The sequence below is a fragment of the Leopardus geoffroyi genome, chromosome C1, assembly GCF_018350155.1.
Source record: "Leopardus geoffroyi isolate Oge1 chromosome C1, O.geoffroyi_Oge1_pat1.0, whole genome shotgun sequence".
Lineage (NCBI taxonomy): Eukaryota > Metazoa > Chordata > Mammalia > Carnivora > Felidae > Leopardus > Leopardus geoffroyi.
Window position 1 is genome coordinate 71,836,832 of NC_059328.1, and position 17,552 is coordinate 71,854,383.

The 17,552-nt window shown below is 40.0% G+C and overlaps 1 protein-coding gene across 2 annotated transcripts in view; it reads right to left on the minus strand.

Moving 5' to 3' along the window:
* SYDE2 (synapse defective Rho GTPase homolog 2) overlaps positions 1-17,071 on the minus strand; it is a 53,718-nt gene extending 36,647 nt beyond the window's left edge. For both annotated transcript variants that reach the window (XM_045478094.1, XM_045478095.1), the window contains exons 1-2: positions 13,541-17,071; positions 2,789-3,472 (exon numbers count right to left, since the gene is read on the minus strand). In XM_045478094.1, coding sequence (XP_045334050.1) covers positions 2,789-3,472; positions 13,541-14,855 — 1,999 coding nt within the window. In that variant the 5' untranslated portion in view covers positions 14,856-17,071. The remainder of the gene's footprint in view (positions 1-2,788; positions 3,473-13,540) is intronic.
* Between the last annotated feature and the right edge of the window lie 481 nt (positions 17,072-17,552).

Genomic DNA, 17,552 nt, shown 5'->3' on the forward strand with positions numbered 1-17,552 from the left:
AGAGCATGCACACAAGAGCGAGAGGGGGAGGGGCAGAGAGGGAGGGAGAGAGAGAATCCCAAACAGGCTCCACCCTCAGCGTGGGGCTCAATCTCACAACCCTGAGATCATTACCTGAGCCAAAATCAATAGTCAAATGCTTAACCGACTGAGCTACCCAGGCACCCCTCAACAGCTCTGTTAATATTGCTAAAGAAAACAGATCATTGGGGCGCCTGGGTGGTGCAGTCGGTTAAGCGTCCGACTTCAGCCAGGTCACAATCTCGCGGTCCGTGAGTTCGAGCCCCGCGTCAGGCTCTGGGCCGATGGCTCAGAGCCCGGAGCCTGCTTCCGATTCTGTGTCTCCCTCTCTCTCTGCCCCTCCCCTGTTCATGCTCTGTCTCTCTCTGTCCCAAAAATAAATAAACGTTGAAAAAAAAATTAAAAAAAAAAAAAAAAAAAAGAAAACAGATCACTTTAGGTAACCTTTCTGATCAAACTAAAACAAAATGATGACAAAGAAATAAACTAAATATTTCCTTTAGTCAACTTAGGACTGTGATTATATTTTAATAAGATGCTAAAAAGAAGAATAACAGAGAGAGAGGAAACATAAATAAGAGCTCTACCCTACTTTCAAGTCTTTGTTTTTGTTTTTATAATATCTGTTAGTCTTTCTAGGTTCACAATTTGCCACAAACATAAAATAATAAAGTTTGAAGACAGCAACTTAAATCAAAATATGTGTAACTTTACAGACACTGGCTTTCTAACTTTGCTGTTATTCTTATGCCCTTTTGCCTTTCCTGCACCATACAAACCCATCACTCTCTGCCATACTCCTGCAAGCTTCCTTACCACTCCAATCACAACCTGTATTCCAAACTATTATTTCATAAAGCATTTATTCCTCTTTCCATCTAGCTTACAAAAAAAAAAAAACCCACAAATTCTTCTGAAAAATCAGTCTACAATTAGAAATGCACACACACAATTTTTTTTTTTTTAATTTTAAAAATGTAAAAAAGCAGGCTCTGCGCTGTCAGTGTAAGCCGGACGAGGGGCTCGATCTTACAACCGTGAGACCATGACCTGAGGCAAAATCGAGAGTCCAATGCTTAACCGACTGATCCACCCAGGTGCCCCACTCACAAAATTTTTCATTACCTTCAATCCTAACATGGCAGTGGTGGGGGGGGGGGGTGGATACTTAACTATTCTAGTATAACTTTTCAGTGTTTCTTTCAAACTGACATAATATAGTATACACTGATATTTAACTCACTTTTTCTCTTATCATATAACATTTATTCCACCTCCACATATCCCTGAGAAAAGGATTCAAATCCAAGTAATTTATTTGTAAAGCACATAATTATCAGCAAGAAGTGAGAAAATTCAGGGGCAAATCCAAGAACAATCAAGCCTGTTACTACTACAGGCAACTCATGTTCAATATCAGGAGAAAACTCTGGGAAATGATGCAGAATTATGACACCCAGGGCATGAGAGAGCTGAGGTGGTTCTACACCAATTCTGGTTGGTGGGCACTCCAACAGTCACTCATTGACTCAGAGGAAGTCACTCTGCTTCCTGCAGAGAAGTTCTCTAACACTCCTGCCAGAATCCTCAAGCAGAGATGCAGATACTGATGTTTGGATGGAGGCTTGTCCCATCTAAATAAATAATAAATCCCAAGGGATAAGGACAAGATACTGACAGCATCTGTTATACGCCACATCTTTGAATATTCTGTATCATTTGAAATTTTATAAATTAAAACAACTTGATATAAAACAGAACTGCTTTCTAGCCAACATTTGATATTTGCAACTAAATATGCTCTCTGCTATTTCCTAGTGTGTCTGGGACCAAATTTTAAAAGAAGCACATCAAAAACTCAAGGCAATCAAGGAAGAAAGAAACCATTAGGTTGAACTATTTCATATAGTGTTCTGCAGATCAAAAACTGTCAATTTCATATGGTGCAACCTAATATGCATCAACCTTCAATTATTTCTTTTCTAGGTTCCATAACTATTGCAACACCCACCTACTTGCGAGGTCTTTACTTTTACCTCTCATTTATTTTTTCTCTTCTTCCTTTCCTTTGTTCATGAGGAAATGTAGGCATGAAACTGTAAAGTAATAACTACTGATACACGGACTATACAACTTTTCAGCTATAGCCAGGCTAGGTATAAATGAATGAATGAATGAATGAAGCAAAATTAGATTTACATAAAGAATATATCTTGAGGCGCCTGGGTGGCTCAGTCAGTTAAGCATCCAACTTTGGCTCAGGTCATGATCTAACGGTTTGTGAGTTCAAGCCCCGCATCGGGGTCTGTGCTGATACCTCAGAGCCTGAAGCCTGCTTCAGATTCTGTCTCCCTCTCTCTCTGCCCCTCCCCCACTTGCAGTCTGCCTCTCTCTCTCTCAAAAATAAACAAACATTAAAAAAAATTAAAAAAAATTAAAAACAAAAAGGAAATGTATCTTTCTCTTCTGCACCTCATGATCCCACTCTTTCAACTAAGAGAAACTAATTAAGGACAGACACACTAACAGTTGGTGTAGAACTACCCCAGCATCTTCACCCCTTACAAAATCAAGTCTGTGACAGGAATAACTAAACCACCATCTATATACAAATATTTGTAAACGTTTTTGAAGTTTTCTTTATTTTTATGAAAACACACTCACTTTGTAAGGAAAAGTACATAGCTACAATAGAGATCTATATTTAGTTTTAGCTACTGTCCAAGAATTGAATGGAAGAAGAAGGCAAACATGTGACCATCTTTACCTGCAAAAGGAGATTTCAACATGAGACTCTCCTCTACCATTATTCTTTCTTGTGTCTTGTGTCCAAACCCTTGCTTGTACTGCCGCACGAGCTCTGTGGAGTGGATGGACTCAACAGGATTCACTTCATTTGACTGTGATGTATGAACCTTGCCTCTGTGTTCTGAAGAGTACAGCAAGCCTTCAGTGTACTGTTCTGCTTTCATTAGGTCTGGACCAGACAATACTCTCAAACTAACAGCAGGAAACTTCAGAACAGCAGGGTCTGCCTCACCAAAACTCAAGGCACTTGATATACCAAAGTCATCATCCTCAGGAATGGGATTGTACCATATTTCTCCTTCATCATCTGCATCATTTTCCTCATTAAAATCTAAAGAACAATTTTTTGATAATGAAGAATTTGTAGCATTACACACCACATATGTACAATATTCTTCAGATGATTTGAGGAAGGGTCGTGATAACTGATGTTTAGGTGAGATGGATAAATGACTTATGTCTTGGCATTTCTTATTTTCTTCTTCCAGGTTAAAAGATCTCAGAGTACTCTGATATAGCCAATTGCGTTTCTTTGACACAGTGATGCTGTTAAGTGGCTTATGACCTCTGATTCCAATATTATCCTTCAGATCTTCAAGTTCTCTTCTCTTCACTGAAGATCCATAGACATTTTCAAATAAATCTGTTTCAAAGAAAAAGAAGAAAGTAAAATGTAATGCCTAGGATACCAGGAAAAACCAGTCACTTGAGATCAGTTATTAAAATACTATTTTTAACAATGGAATATTACTCAGCTATCTAAACAGAATGAAATTTTGCCATTTACAATGAAATAGATGGAACTAGAATGAATTATGCTAAGCAAAGTAATTCAATCAGAGAAAGACAAATACCATGACTTCACTCATATATGGAATTTAAGAAACAAAACAGATGAACATGTGGGAAGGGGGAAAAAAAAAAGAGGAGAGAGGGAAACAAACCACAAGAGACTCTTAATGACCGGAGAACAAACTATGGGTTGATATAGTAGGAAGTGGGTGGGAGATGGGCCATACCGGCACTTGTGATGAGCACTGGGTATTGTATGTAAGTGATGAATCACTAAATTCTATTCCTTAAGCCAATATTGCACTATATGTTAACTAAAATTTAAATTAAAAAAAAAAACTAATATTTTTAAAGGAAAAAAAGAAGGAAAAGTAGTATTACACATTTGGAGACTAAAATGAAACAAGAAACATTTTGGCTTTTTCACTAAAAATAATTTTTATTATTTAGACTACTAGTAAAAGTGACATAAGAATTCTAAGAAAATGAATAAACAAACTCTAAGATTGTCTTTATAAACATATTTGGGCTAACAAAGACGTACCCCACGCAAAACACACTTAAGCTTATATAGAATGCTTTGTACACAGTATGACTTTAATTCATATATTTTATTTTTCTTTTTAAAAATTTTTTTATTTTATTTGAGAGAGAGAAAATACAAGTGGGAGAGAGAGAGAGAGAGAGAGAGAGAGAGAGAACGAACCTTAAGCAGGTTCTGTGCTCAGCGCAGAGCCTGGTACGGGCTAGATCCCATGATTCTGAGATCATGACCTGAGCCAAAATCAAAAGTCATGCTCAAATGATTGAGCCCCAGGTCTGGCTCTGTGCTGGATGTGGAGCCTGCTTAAGATTCTCTCTTTGTCTGTTTCTTTCCCTCTGCCCCTCCCGCATTCATGTGTTCTCACCCTCTCAAAAAAAAAAAAAAAAATGAATTAAGGAATTCATAGTGCAATGAGGGTCATCAAATGCTTGATATGTGTTTGTGTTAATGTAATGTGATAAGATTTTTTTGAGAAAAATGTACACATAACATCAATTCCACATAGAGAGGTAAATGTTTTGCACATCCAAAGAACTGCATAAAGCAGGCTTCAATTACAGTCAATAAGCTAAATATATACCATAACACTAATTCACTAGGCATAGAAAGTTAAAACAGAACCACATTTCTAAAAATTTAAGATCATACTAAAGGTTTCTAAATTATGGAATTATAGTCCTGCTACTTCACGTGTATATATGGTTGATTCATCTTGTATTCTAGCAAATAAAATATGAAAGCCTAGTAACAGAGTGATAAAAACACATTAAACTATGAGGAGCTTAGAAACAACCACAACGTTAGGTTCATGCATAATCAAGGCTTTCAGTAACCTTCCTCTACTGAAAAAAAAAATCCCTTAAAAAATGTAAACTTGTCTTTTTTCATCCTAAATATTACCCAACCAAGTAGATTAATTTTTTAAAAAGCTAATAATAATTTTTAAAAATATCTCAAACACAAACTGGGTTTCAAGTTCATCTAGTTCAGAGGCAGGAATGAACTAGGAATCAAAAGGGAAGAAAGTTCCCGTGAATGTCTACTATGCCAGGCATTTACTTACTCAACAAATATTTATTGAGTACCTATTATGTGCCAGGAATGAGAGATAAAGCAGTAAGAAAGCCCTTAATCTCCACAACAATGTTAAGAAAATGACTATTTCCATAAGGCAGAAAAAGTGAGGAATATGGTCAAAGTGCTAGCTGTAGTATTCAAATTTAAGTCAATCTAATACTAAAATCCATGCTCTTAACCTGTCTCCCCTATACCATGCTACCCACCAAAGGTAGGAAAGCAGGTAACCCTTTCTGAATGTGGTGATAATATCAATCCAGTTAACTGCTCATAAGGATTGAGTAATGGTGGAAATATCTTGAAAACTATATAACTCAGAAAAGTAATTTGCCCAAGATCAACTGGTTCATAAATGGAAGAAGCAGTACTCAAAATAAACTCTTATGACTCCAAAGTTTGTAGCAATACACCTGGGCTACTAGAAAAGAGATACACACCTCTACCCTCCAGGATTTAACATGCAAACATGTAACAAATATTCGATAAATAACTTGAATTAATTTAGTTCAATTTAATTAATGAAAAACGTGAGGATTCAAGTCTTTCTTTGGTTCTGTCTCCTTTAAAATTAAAGAACTGATTTAAGAACTGAAAATCAACACATACTCAGGAATCACTGGGGCTTCCAGGTTGTTAGTGGTAACATCTTTTTGCCAAGTGTACTAAAGTCCAAATCTATTTCACATTTAAGCCCAAGTCCCCTATTATTTAATAGCATTTCAGATGATCAAGGGACATTATTGGTAGTTTTTACACAATTATAAATTTGAGCCAAAAGTATAAAATTATACAACTCATGATAGCTAGGAGTCACATATTATTTTATCACTTTCTCAGATGTCTCTCAGCAGATCCAAAATTTTATATAGTTAAATTATTTTGAGTCCTATTGAGTTTTTGACATACATTTAAAGAAATAAACATGCTTTTACTTGTACTACACTCCAAGGAACTGTAATGACAAAAACAAAGCTACTAGCAACCCGTATTTAAGCAAATTGATATATCTATTGATATAAGTATTTAATAAATGTGTAATATTAAAAGGAATAATTATACCATGAGATACAATGCAACTATTTTTCATGAAACTACAGACCACAAAAACTTGAAACCAAATAATCTGACTGCTATTGCTGAATAATTCAATATACTACATGATACTGAAGTTAAAATTTAGAGATAAATAGGTACATCATTATGATTTCTGATAAAGGCCAAATTCATTCATTTATTAAAACTGAATGTAAGCAACACATTCAGGACCCTAATCTTAAACATTTCATTTTTATCTCAGGTAACTAAACAGATGCATATGAATGTAAATTACACAGAAAGCTATCTGCAATCTTCCATTTACTCCCTTTTATGCTAAAATTAATGTTAAACCCTACTGGCATAAATTTATCTTTAGCTCCTGTTAGCTTTACCTACAGCTATGTTCACTCACTTACACACACACACTCACAATGAAAAGAAAATATAAGTAAAAAAAGATATCAAAATAAGTACGCAAAGTTGCAAGTCAAAAATGTCTTTATTTTCCTATAATTATACATGTTGTGGTATAATTAATGAAATGAGTAATTAAAATAACTTTACTTTGAAAATCCGTAAGAGAATGCAGAAGTGGCAATTAAGTTTTTCACTCAGAAAAATATCCTACATAGTAGTGAACTACTCAAGCCAATTTTTTGTCCTCAACTATTATTTCATAATAAATTAAATGACTTACTATTACTGAACATTTAACTAGTGCCCCACCTCAAAATCAGCAAACTGAGAAATTATGGATTTCAACCTTCACTGAAATTGTACAGTATATACAGACATCTTTTCATCATTTAAAAAAGCCCTACTGCAGAAACAAACTTTGTTGCTTTTGCTTACATCTCCTTAAAAAATCCTAAATAAAAGAATTCTTACAACATTGTATTAGAATTTAAATAAATACAAGCAATCCTGCTTAGAGTCAAACCTGGCAGCCCAGATGAAATGACTAGAATAAATACAAGCCTTAGATTTGTACATGAGTTTTTATATACATGTGCCTTTCTCTTTTCCAGATACATCTAAGTGGGGAGATGGGTACAATGAAAAGGAAGTTATTTTTCTGTTTTACGTTTCCTCCCTTGTGACTAGCAACAAAACCCTTAAGAAAAAAAAGCTGTGTGCTAGCTAGCTTTAGGGACAGTAGAGAAGAAAACTCTGAGACTGTTTGCAGTTCCACAAAGTAAGAGGGAACAGCAAGACAAAGATGCACAAAAGAAGGGCAGGATAAGTAAGTGTCCCTAAACAGGTGTGTGTTAGCTCGATTGCCAGTGTTCTTCAAGGCAGTACTCCTTACCTTCTGATCACTTCACTCTCTATCCAGAATCCTAATGATCTGGGCAAGGTAGTATTCTCACAAAGCCTGGTAACAGCTAACTAAGCACCAAGCACTGTACAAAACAGATTATCTTTTTTCATCCTCACAGCAACCTGAGGGCTGAGTGACCTGTTCCAGGTCACAAGCCTAGTCAGTGATGGGGTCTGATCAGACAACTAGAGGCTCTATTCTGTTAACCAGCATACTACATAGCCTCCTCTCTAGTAGATTCCACAATCTCATGTTTATTGGTGCAAGATAAGACCAATATGAAGGGAACTGCTTAAACTTGTCACATGTAAGCAGTAAGTATAAATATACATAATAAAACTGAAGCTGAAAGACCTCAACTGCTTTGTTCTAACAGAATTTAGTTTAAGTATCAAGTATCAGAATAAAGTAGAATGCTTCTTCAAAACTTTAATAAATGTATCAAGATAGGTGATTGGGGCACTGGGACCTCTAGAACCTTGCTACTCAAAGTACATACCAAACAGCCTCATCTACACTGGAAGTTTGTTAAAATGCAGAATCTCAGGTCCCACCCCCCACACCTATAAATCCACATTTTAACAAGATTTTCAGAGTTTGAAAAGCACTGCTCCATAACCACACTTTGAGTGGCAAAGGTCTAAAAAATAACCTTAGTGATTCTCAAAAAATAAATTCCACTTACAAATGTAGGACTTTCAAATCAACACACTATTTTCTGCTGAATTTGTAATTCTCAGAGTTTTCCTGCCACCAGCAACTTCAATGTTCTGTGGCATGCTTCCAAAAAAAAAAAAAAAAAAAAAAAGACAACTGAACTTGCTTCCAGGGCCATAATGGCAGAATTTCTCAGAGAGGGATTTAAAATTAGAAGACAGCCAAACATTATGCCTATTGATACTAATCATGAATAGGGCTAATGTATAAAAGAATTTATTGAAAAAATTCATAAAGATCATGTAGATCATAAAGAAACTAGAGCTACAAATACTTCAGGAAATAGAATAGATGAGAATCTGCATTATAAATCTCAACCTAACAAAGTATAATGCATGAAATCACACCAATTAATACTATTTTAAAAGAATTACCTAAAATTTTCAGACAAAATATTAACAAGTTACATGCCCTAATTTTTTTCTTTCACAGATCGTGTAGCAGCAAAAGTAGAGTCAAGGTAGGCTAATTATTTTTTAAGGCAATAAAAGGCTGAAATAGCTCAACCTAGTGCCTTTGAATTTATTCCTGAGTACTATATGCTAATTAAATATATTTATAAAGACTTATAATGAAGTATAGTTGGCAAATAGATTAAAATTCCTTTGTAATCTACGGCTTGCAGAAACTTGACAATATTTATCATGTGTAATGACTTTAGATTTCTTAAATAATCATCTCAATTAAGTACAAATTGGCCAATCTGTGAACATCACACCCAAAACACCAAATCATTGGCATTATTATACTATCTAAAGTTTTAAAGGTTCTCAGTAGGAGACAGAAATCAAAACAAAACATCATTTTGGCTTCCAAAATGAATTTAAAATCATTCCAAGTCATTTAAAAATGATTGTTATGTGGTCTCAAAAATTTACAAAATACCTAAGTATTAGATAGATTAGGTATCTCCATCCCATTAGTTATTCTGTTATAAATTCTTTAACTTCATCTTGAAAGAAAACATTCTCATAAATAATACTGAATAGAAAAGTGTGATATAAACCTTTTGGTGTATTTAACACCTTTATACAATCTAGAATGAATTACTTCATCTGGAATGCCCAATTAATTTTTCAGAAAACATGATTTAGGGGCTCTTGGTGGCTCAGTTGGTTAAGCACCTGACTTCGTATCAGGTCATGATCTTGCAGTTTGTGAGTTCGAGCCCCGAGTCAGGTTCTGTGCTTACAGTTCAGAGCCTGGGGACTGCTTCGGATTCTGTGTCTCCCTCTCTCTCTCTGCCCCTCTCCCGCTTGTGCTGTCTCAAAACTAAATAAACGTTAAAAATTTTTTTAAAAAGAAAAAGGAAAACAGGATTTTTTTTTCTTTAAAATTTTTTTTTTAATGTTAATTTTTATTTTTGAGACAGACAGAGACAGAGCATGAACAGGGGAGGGGCAGAGAGAGAGGGAGACACAGAATCGGAAGCAGGCTCCAGGCTCCGAGCCATCAGCCCAGAGCCCGACGTGGGGCTCGAACTCACGGACCTCGAGATCGTGACCTGAGCTGAAGTCGGATGCTTAACCGACTGAGCCACCCAGGCACCCCGAAAACAGAATTTAAAAGTAAACTCTAGAGGGGTGTTTGGGTGGTTCAGTCAGTTAAGTGTCTGACTTTGGCTCAGGTCATGATCTCATGGTTCATGAGTTTGAGCTCCGAGTCTGTGCTGACAGCTCAGAGCCTGGAGCCTGCTTCAGATTCTGTGTCTCCCTCTCTCTCTCTCTGCCCTTTCCCGGTTCACACTCTCTCTCCCTCTCTCTCAAAAATAAACACTAAAAAAGATTTTACTAAAAAAAAAAGGTAGAATCCAGGTAACATCAATCTTTTTTTTTTTTTAATTTTTTTTTTCAACGTTTATTTATTTTTGGGACAGAGAGAGACAGAGCATGAACGGGGGAGGGGCAGAGAGAGAGGGAGACACAGAATCGGAAACAGGCTCCAGGCTCTGAGCCATCAGCCCAGAGCCCGACGCGGGGCTCGAACTCACGGACCGCGAGATCGTGACCTGGCTGAAGTCGGACGCCTAACCGACTGCGCCACCCAGGCGCCCCCAGGTAACATCAATCTTAACTAAAGTAAACATTTAAAGGTGAAGGTTTAAAATACATATACTGATTGTTTTTTAAGTTTTTTTTTTTTTATTTTGAAAGACCGAGAGAGCAAGCGCGAGTGGGGGAGGGGCAGCGAGGGAGAAAGGGGTAGAGAGAGAAAGAGAGCGCATGGGCGTGAGAGAGAGAGAGGGAGAGAGAATGAATGAATGAATGAATGAATCCCAAGCAGGTTCTGTGCTATCAGTACAGAGCCCAAGGTGGGGCTTGATCCATGAACAGTGAGATCATGACCTAAGCCAAAATCAAGAGTCAGACACTTAACTGACTGAGCCACCCAGGCGCTCCTAAAATAGATATATTCAGTTAAAAATTATCTTAATAGGCCACCTGGGTGGCTCTCAGGGTTAAGCCTGGGACTCTTGATTTCAGCTCAGGTGGTGATCTCACCCTTCCTGAGGTTGAGCCCAACACCCATCCCGGACCCCCATCCCCACCTGTATCTCCCCCATCGTGGGGCTCTGCCCTGAAGGTGAGAAGCTGCTTAGGATTCTCTTTCTCCCTCTTTCTCTGCCCCTTCCCACCTCGAGAGCACTCTCTCTCTCTCTCAAAATAAATAAATGAACATTAAAAAAAAAAAAAAAAAACTATGAGAATTCCCCCATCTTCTTTGCAATTTTGAGGTAGTTACCTACCCTCTAAACCTTGTTGAAATTCCATTCATCTCCTCATTTCAAGCAACTTAATATAATTAATTGGATCAGGCCTCTAAGGAACTTTAGCATGTGTTTAACCTCATATAAATAGGGGTTTTGGAGTCATTGAGACCTGAGTCTGAATCCATATAATAGTTTGAATCCCTACACTAATATATACAAACCATATAATACTAGTTTGTGCCACCCTGGGTAAACTTCTTGACTCCTGTTTCTTTTGTTGTTGTTAAATGACAGGTGTCATGGGGGGGGGGGTGGGATATGCAGGGGGATTATGAGAACCACATAAAGTATCCAGATGGTTTTAATAAGTTCAACTAACCTTCATGAAAAATAGTTAAAAAAAAAAACAAGATTAACTCTCCAAATCTATACCAGATATGTAAACATTACACAAGTTATTTATATCTTTCCTAAAAGATGATTTGAAAGGAAATAACATCTGAGAAAGTTATTTAAACCAGAAATAACTCAAGCATTTGCTTAGATTTCTTGTAAAATATCTAAAATACTATCACATAGTAATTCTAATGTTTCATTTTAATTTATTTTATAGTTACTTCAATTTAATTAGTTTCTCAATGAAAAGAATCAATGAATTCATTCTTGAGCATTATTACACTTATTATTACTTTAAAAATCCTTGAATGTTTATTTACACTATAACTGAGGATCTTAAAGCCATCAGATGGTAAATGTTTCCTTTGCAACAAAAGGGTAAAAAAAATTGACTAAAATTTTATGCAGATTTTTGTTATGGGTGAAATTTAATGATCTTACAAAGAGTTAACTGAACCAAGATCATGGGAAGTAAAGACATAGTAGCAATAAAATATAAAGATTACAAATACTTTACTCCTGCAAATATGTATTTTTTTAATGTGAACTTAGCAAGTACACCTCCCTTTACAAAAAAAAAATGTACATTCTGTTATCCTTTATTCAAAAGAAATGGAATAAGTTTGGGGCACTTGGGTGGCTCAGTTGGTTAAGCATCCAACTTTGGCTCAGGTCATGATCTCATAGTTTGTGAATTTGAGCCGCTCCTCGGGCTCTGTGCTGACAGCTCAGAGCCTGGAGCCTGCTTCGGATTCTACGTCTCCCCCTCTCACTCTGCCCCTCTCCTGCTCATGTTCTCTCTCTCTCTCCCTCTCTCTCTCTCTCTCTCCCTCTCTCCCTCTCTCTCATCCCCTCTCCCTCTCTCAAAAATGAATGAACATTAAAAAAATATTTAAAAAAAAGAAATGGAATAAATTTGAGGATAAATAGGATAAAGAAATGGGATAAATTTTGACAGGTATGGATTAGAGATTTATAGACTCAAAAAAAAAAAAACTTTTCAAGTTTGTATATGCTTTAAATGAATCATTTGATTTGTCCTCACTGTGCGATTACAAGTTTTGTGAACTTTGTTTCTCCCCAGTTTTGTATTTATTGGTTAAACAAAGTTAATGTGTATAAACCCCAGTCCTGCAGGATTTGTAATTCTTACCAGAGAAAATGCTAAGTACTGTGAATCCTTTTATATATAATTTAATATTTTTTAAATTAATGACACATATGTCTTTTTGTTCACTAAAAGTCTTTGTATTTAAAATTGTAGTTCAAAGGATCGTGTTGTTTTGGACTCAGTTTGAAAGTACTGTCCTTCTTTCAGAAATGAATTTTTACTATTGACAACATAATTACCAAATATACTTAAGTTCGCACATGACTTTAAATGAATGCACTTTCTTAGAAGTACTAGACATCTTTCCCTTGATTAAAATACTGCTGCCCTTATTTTTCCACAAAAAGATTACTCACTTTGTTGGGGTTTTTTTTTTTTCTTTTGTTGTTGTTGTAGAAGGAAGAAGGGAGGAAAGGGGGAGAGGTGAAGTACGTGAAATCCTAGTGACTAAAAAGAAACTTTGGTTGGTAGTTTGGTTTGTTTTTGGGTTTGGTTGTGTGTCTGTTGTGTGCACGCGGGCCTGGGAGAGAGACGGAAAAGAAAAAAGAAAACGTGTAATGAGTAAAATGACAGTTTATGAAGCCCATAAAGTCTCCCTTGAATCAAATTCAAATTCACAAACTCCACAAAGTCTACGGATTTGCCTAGAGCCACAAAGAATAAAAATGAAGGCAGCACCGCCCAACTCTATACAAAAAGCGTGTGATGAACTTAACCTTTACTCAGTGTAGTATTCAGGAGTATGCACGCCGGTTTATGGAAGAAAAAACAAAAACCCCAAGTTCCTCATGCCACTGTCTTTTAAGGGGAGGGGGGAGACAAAACAAGCGAATGCATTATACTAAGTAACCTGGTGCATTCAGCTGCCACTTACGTGTCACTTACTTTGGCACCGGCACGTACCTGTCTGCAAATGCATACCTTATTCTTGTCTCTTAAGACAGAAGCCCAGTTGGTAAACATTAAGACTCAAAGAGTTAGCATTCTGATCGCAAAGTATCCTACCTGTTAGCGTAATTCTTTGGTCTGGAGGCACGGAGAGGACTTGGCTTTCACGCATTTTCAAGGCGCCCAGATTTGGAGGATTCGCCTGCGCTCCAGAGATTTTGGGGGATGTCCCACGGGAGCGACCCTTCATTCCCAGGGACAGCAGACGTCCTTTGTACATCCACTTCTGCAGCTTCTTGACTGTCACCGCAGGAGGCTTGAGGAAGGGAAGCCCCTCCTGGCCATCTCCTTTGCGGCTGCGTGCCACAGCTGACCCCGCAGGATCCCTGAAGGGGCTTCCCGTGGAGTGGCCGGGGTCCTTGGAGCAGGGAGGCCGGAGGCCGGAGGGGGACGCGGCCGGGGCGCTGCCTCCGCTCCAGCCGTCCATCCCGCCTCCACGTGGCGGGGGCTCGTCCAGGTCCCCGCGCGCGCCGCACCTGATCCAGCTGTCGCTCGGCCACCGCTGGAAAGAAGGAGGCTTGGCACCCACCCGGAGGCTCTCGAGGCTTCTGCTGCAGGACAGCCGCATCCGAGGAGTCCGCAGGCGGCCTCCCCCCGACTCCCTCGGAGGAGACCGGGGCGGAGACACCTGCTGCCAAGGGCGGCCACCGCCTCCCCGCTGCCAGTCTCGGGGGCAGGCTCGGCGGTCCGCAGCGCCGCAGGGGGAAGGCGGCTGGCCCAGAGCCCGGGCTCCCACAAGGCAGCCGCGATCCGCCCAACCCCTGTCGTCCCGCCGCGCGCCCGAGTCAGGGGGCAGGTCGTGCATGGCCTGGATCAGCAGATAATAGGCCTCTCGCAACTGGGTCTGCAGCCTGCCTGTCTCCAGGCGGCCGCCCTCCGCCCCCGGGGAGGAGCCCGCCGCCGGGGGAGGCGGGGGCCACCGCTCCGCCTCCGCCCCCTCGGGCTCGGGCGCCGACTGGGAGCCGCCGGGCACGTTCTCATAGTAGTCGGCGTCGTCCTCCTGCTCGTCGTCGTCCTCTCCACTGCCTTCGGAGCCCGGCGGGGCGCGCAGAGAGGCGCGAGTGAGCCCGCCACCCGAAGAGACGGCCTCCTTCCCGCCGCGCGGCCGAGGCCCGAGCGCTCCCCACCAGTCCGGGCGCCCTCCCGGGACCCGAGCCTCGGGGCCCCACGCCTGAGGCGACGGCGGGGGCCGCTCCAGGCTCGGCCGGGCTCCGCCGGCGTGCTCGCACGAGGAGGCGTCCGGGGCTCCCTCGGCTACCGCGGAGGCCGCCACCGTAGCTGCAGCCGCCGCCCGGAGCCCGAGCCCCCCGGCGGCGCGGGGACTCCGCCTCCCACGGAGCCTGGACAGCGTCCTCCTCAGAGGGTCCGCCATCCCCTCCGCCTCAACAGCCAGGCTCGCCCCCGCTGCGAGAGGAGGACGGAGCCCTGTTGGGGAAAAATCTCCGCTCGCGGAGGCGGCGGCGGCGACGACGGCGGCTCCCCATGACCGGCGCTGGCCCTCGCGGGCTCCTCACATACTTGGCATAACTCTGCCGCGGGAAGGGGTGGGGGAGGGCGGCGGCGCCGCAGAGCGCATGCCCCGGAGCCTCGGGCCGCGACGGGACGCGCAGTCTGCGGGCGGCTGCGCTGCGTTCCCTGGGTGGGCGCGCGGCGCTCGGCGTGCGGCGGGGCGGAGGGCAGGGCAGGGAGGCCTGCGAGCGTGAGCTAAAGTAGACGCGCGGAGGCAAGGGGAAGCGCACGGAGCGCGCTACGGTCGGAGCGTTGGGGAAGGGGGGTAACAGAGGTGAGGCAGAAAAAGAACGAGCAGGAAGGTGAGTCTGGGCTGGAAGCCTGCAAAGTTTTGGAGAAAGGGAAAGTGCTCTCCTAGCTGCCACCCCGTCGCCTTCACCACCCTCCCTCCCCATTGCCACCAGTGCACGAGGCGTGTCTATTACAGCAAGTTCTAGCTTGAGAGAAAACAAGGATGGGTTTGACGGACCCGGTGTGAGTACAGGTGTATCTCACTTAGTGTAATGTGTTCTAGAAACGTTCCAAATCATTTTAATGACCCCGGGAGCTAGCTATTTAAAGGAAATTTGCAGCGAAATTCAGTTAAGAAGAATCCTTTTGTCCAAAATATCGCCACACGTGTGTCCCTATTTTTCTTTTTTTAATGAATGCATGCTAACACAGTTCTGATTATCAACCAAAAATAGTGCCCCCCCCCATCACCCTGCTAACGCTGCATTTTAATTAAACTTGGTTGAGAAACGATTGGGTTGAAATTGGGAAACAACTTTATTTGGAAATACCAATTCTCTCTCAAAAACATTAAATCCTGTATTCTGTGTTAACTCCGAGTACCTTGAGTTGCCACAGATGAATGGACCTATCCCTGATCGGGAAGAATCAGGGTTGCTATCACCCCTGATTTCAGTTACATTTTTTAATGTTTACATATTAGAAAGGGCCTTTGTCTGAGCAGCTCATGAGTGTACTCCTAACTCCCAGCACAGTACCTGCACATAATAAGAACTCAAGAAATGTTTGTCGAATAAATGAATGCTTGCATAACTAAATAATAGCATTTAGTCCTGGGGCACCTGGCTGGCTCAGTCCATAGAACATGGAACTCTCAGTGTGGTGGGTTGGAGCCCCACGCCCCACGTTGAGCATAGAGATTACTTAAAAAAAAAGAAGAAATAGTTCTAACCCCATTTCCAACTATGTTTATGTAAGTTTTTCTTTCCCCACCAAAGTCTTCAGTCTCGAAATGTGGTTTGATATATATACCACCTTCTTTAGTACCTAGTCTCTGCCTCCTAGAATAATTTTACTTGCATGTCTATTTGCAGAAATCTTATCCATCTTTTTAAGACTCCACTCAACTGTTTTCTCTCTGAAGTCATCTCTGATATTCCAGAGAGACATGATCTCTCATCCTTCCCAACTCCAAGAGTACTTTAGTCATACCCAGTCATAGTATATTTATTGGGTTTTGTTTTATACAAAGCATGCCTTATCTCTGGTACAAGGAAATTCATAAGCTCCTTAAGGGCAGAGACTATTTATAATGGGCTTTGGTATTCTCCACAGAGTAGAAGTATAGCATCTTATATATGTATGTGATAAATATTTTTAAATTAATGTCAGTTTTAGTTTAGAGGAAACAAACGGCTTCCATTTCCAGTCTGTTGCCTCTCTCCACTAGTCCATATTGTATTAGTGTCATTTTAAAATTATTTCAGTAATAAATAAGAAATCGTTTATTAAATAATTTTAATCCTCATCTAGTAAAATAGTGTGAAATGTTAAACTATAATTTGCATGCATTACTATTTATAATTCTAGGTATTTCTGTTCCATGGAGTAAAGGCTATTTAATGAATAATCAAGGCATAAAATTATGTCCCAGTGAAATATTCCCACAGGAAATGACTGACAGTAAATCTGCCAATAATGGTGTCTATAAACACAATTTGATCTCTATCTCAGAAACTGTTTCCATTCCAACTCTTGGCTGCAAAACCTTTTTATTCTTTGTAAGTTAACAGAGTTGTTAAGAGTACTGTAAATTGCATATATGTGTAAAAATGAATACAGAAATACAACCTTGAAGGTCTAGGTTGAACTTCATCTTTAATTCAACTTGTCAATTTGTTGAGTTCAGGAATTATAAATACATTGGCCAATATCAAATACTACACATTGTTCTACACATTACTCAGAACTAAGTCTGATGCTGCATTGCACAGCTGAACTTAATGCCACTTTGAAGCTGAGGATGTTCTATCACATAAATTCACAGTTTTTAAGAGGTGTGTTAAAGGGTCACAACAATTTAATAAGGCAGTCATGGCTATATGACACTAATGACCTTAAAAATGCAAATCCCACTGTACTGTATGTGTGTTACACTTCGATAAAAAGTTTATAAAAATGTAACTCTATGAAGGCATTACCCACAGAATTTACATTACACATATTATAATTAAGACAGTGACAAGATACAAACGTAAGTTATACTTGGTAAAATCCTCTGTGTTTTAACAGTTTTGCCCTATTCCCTTGGTTATCTCAATTTCATATA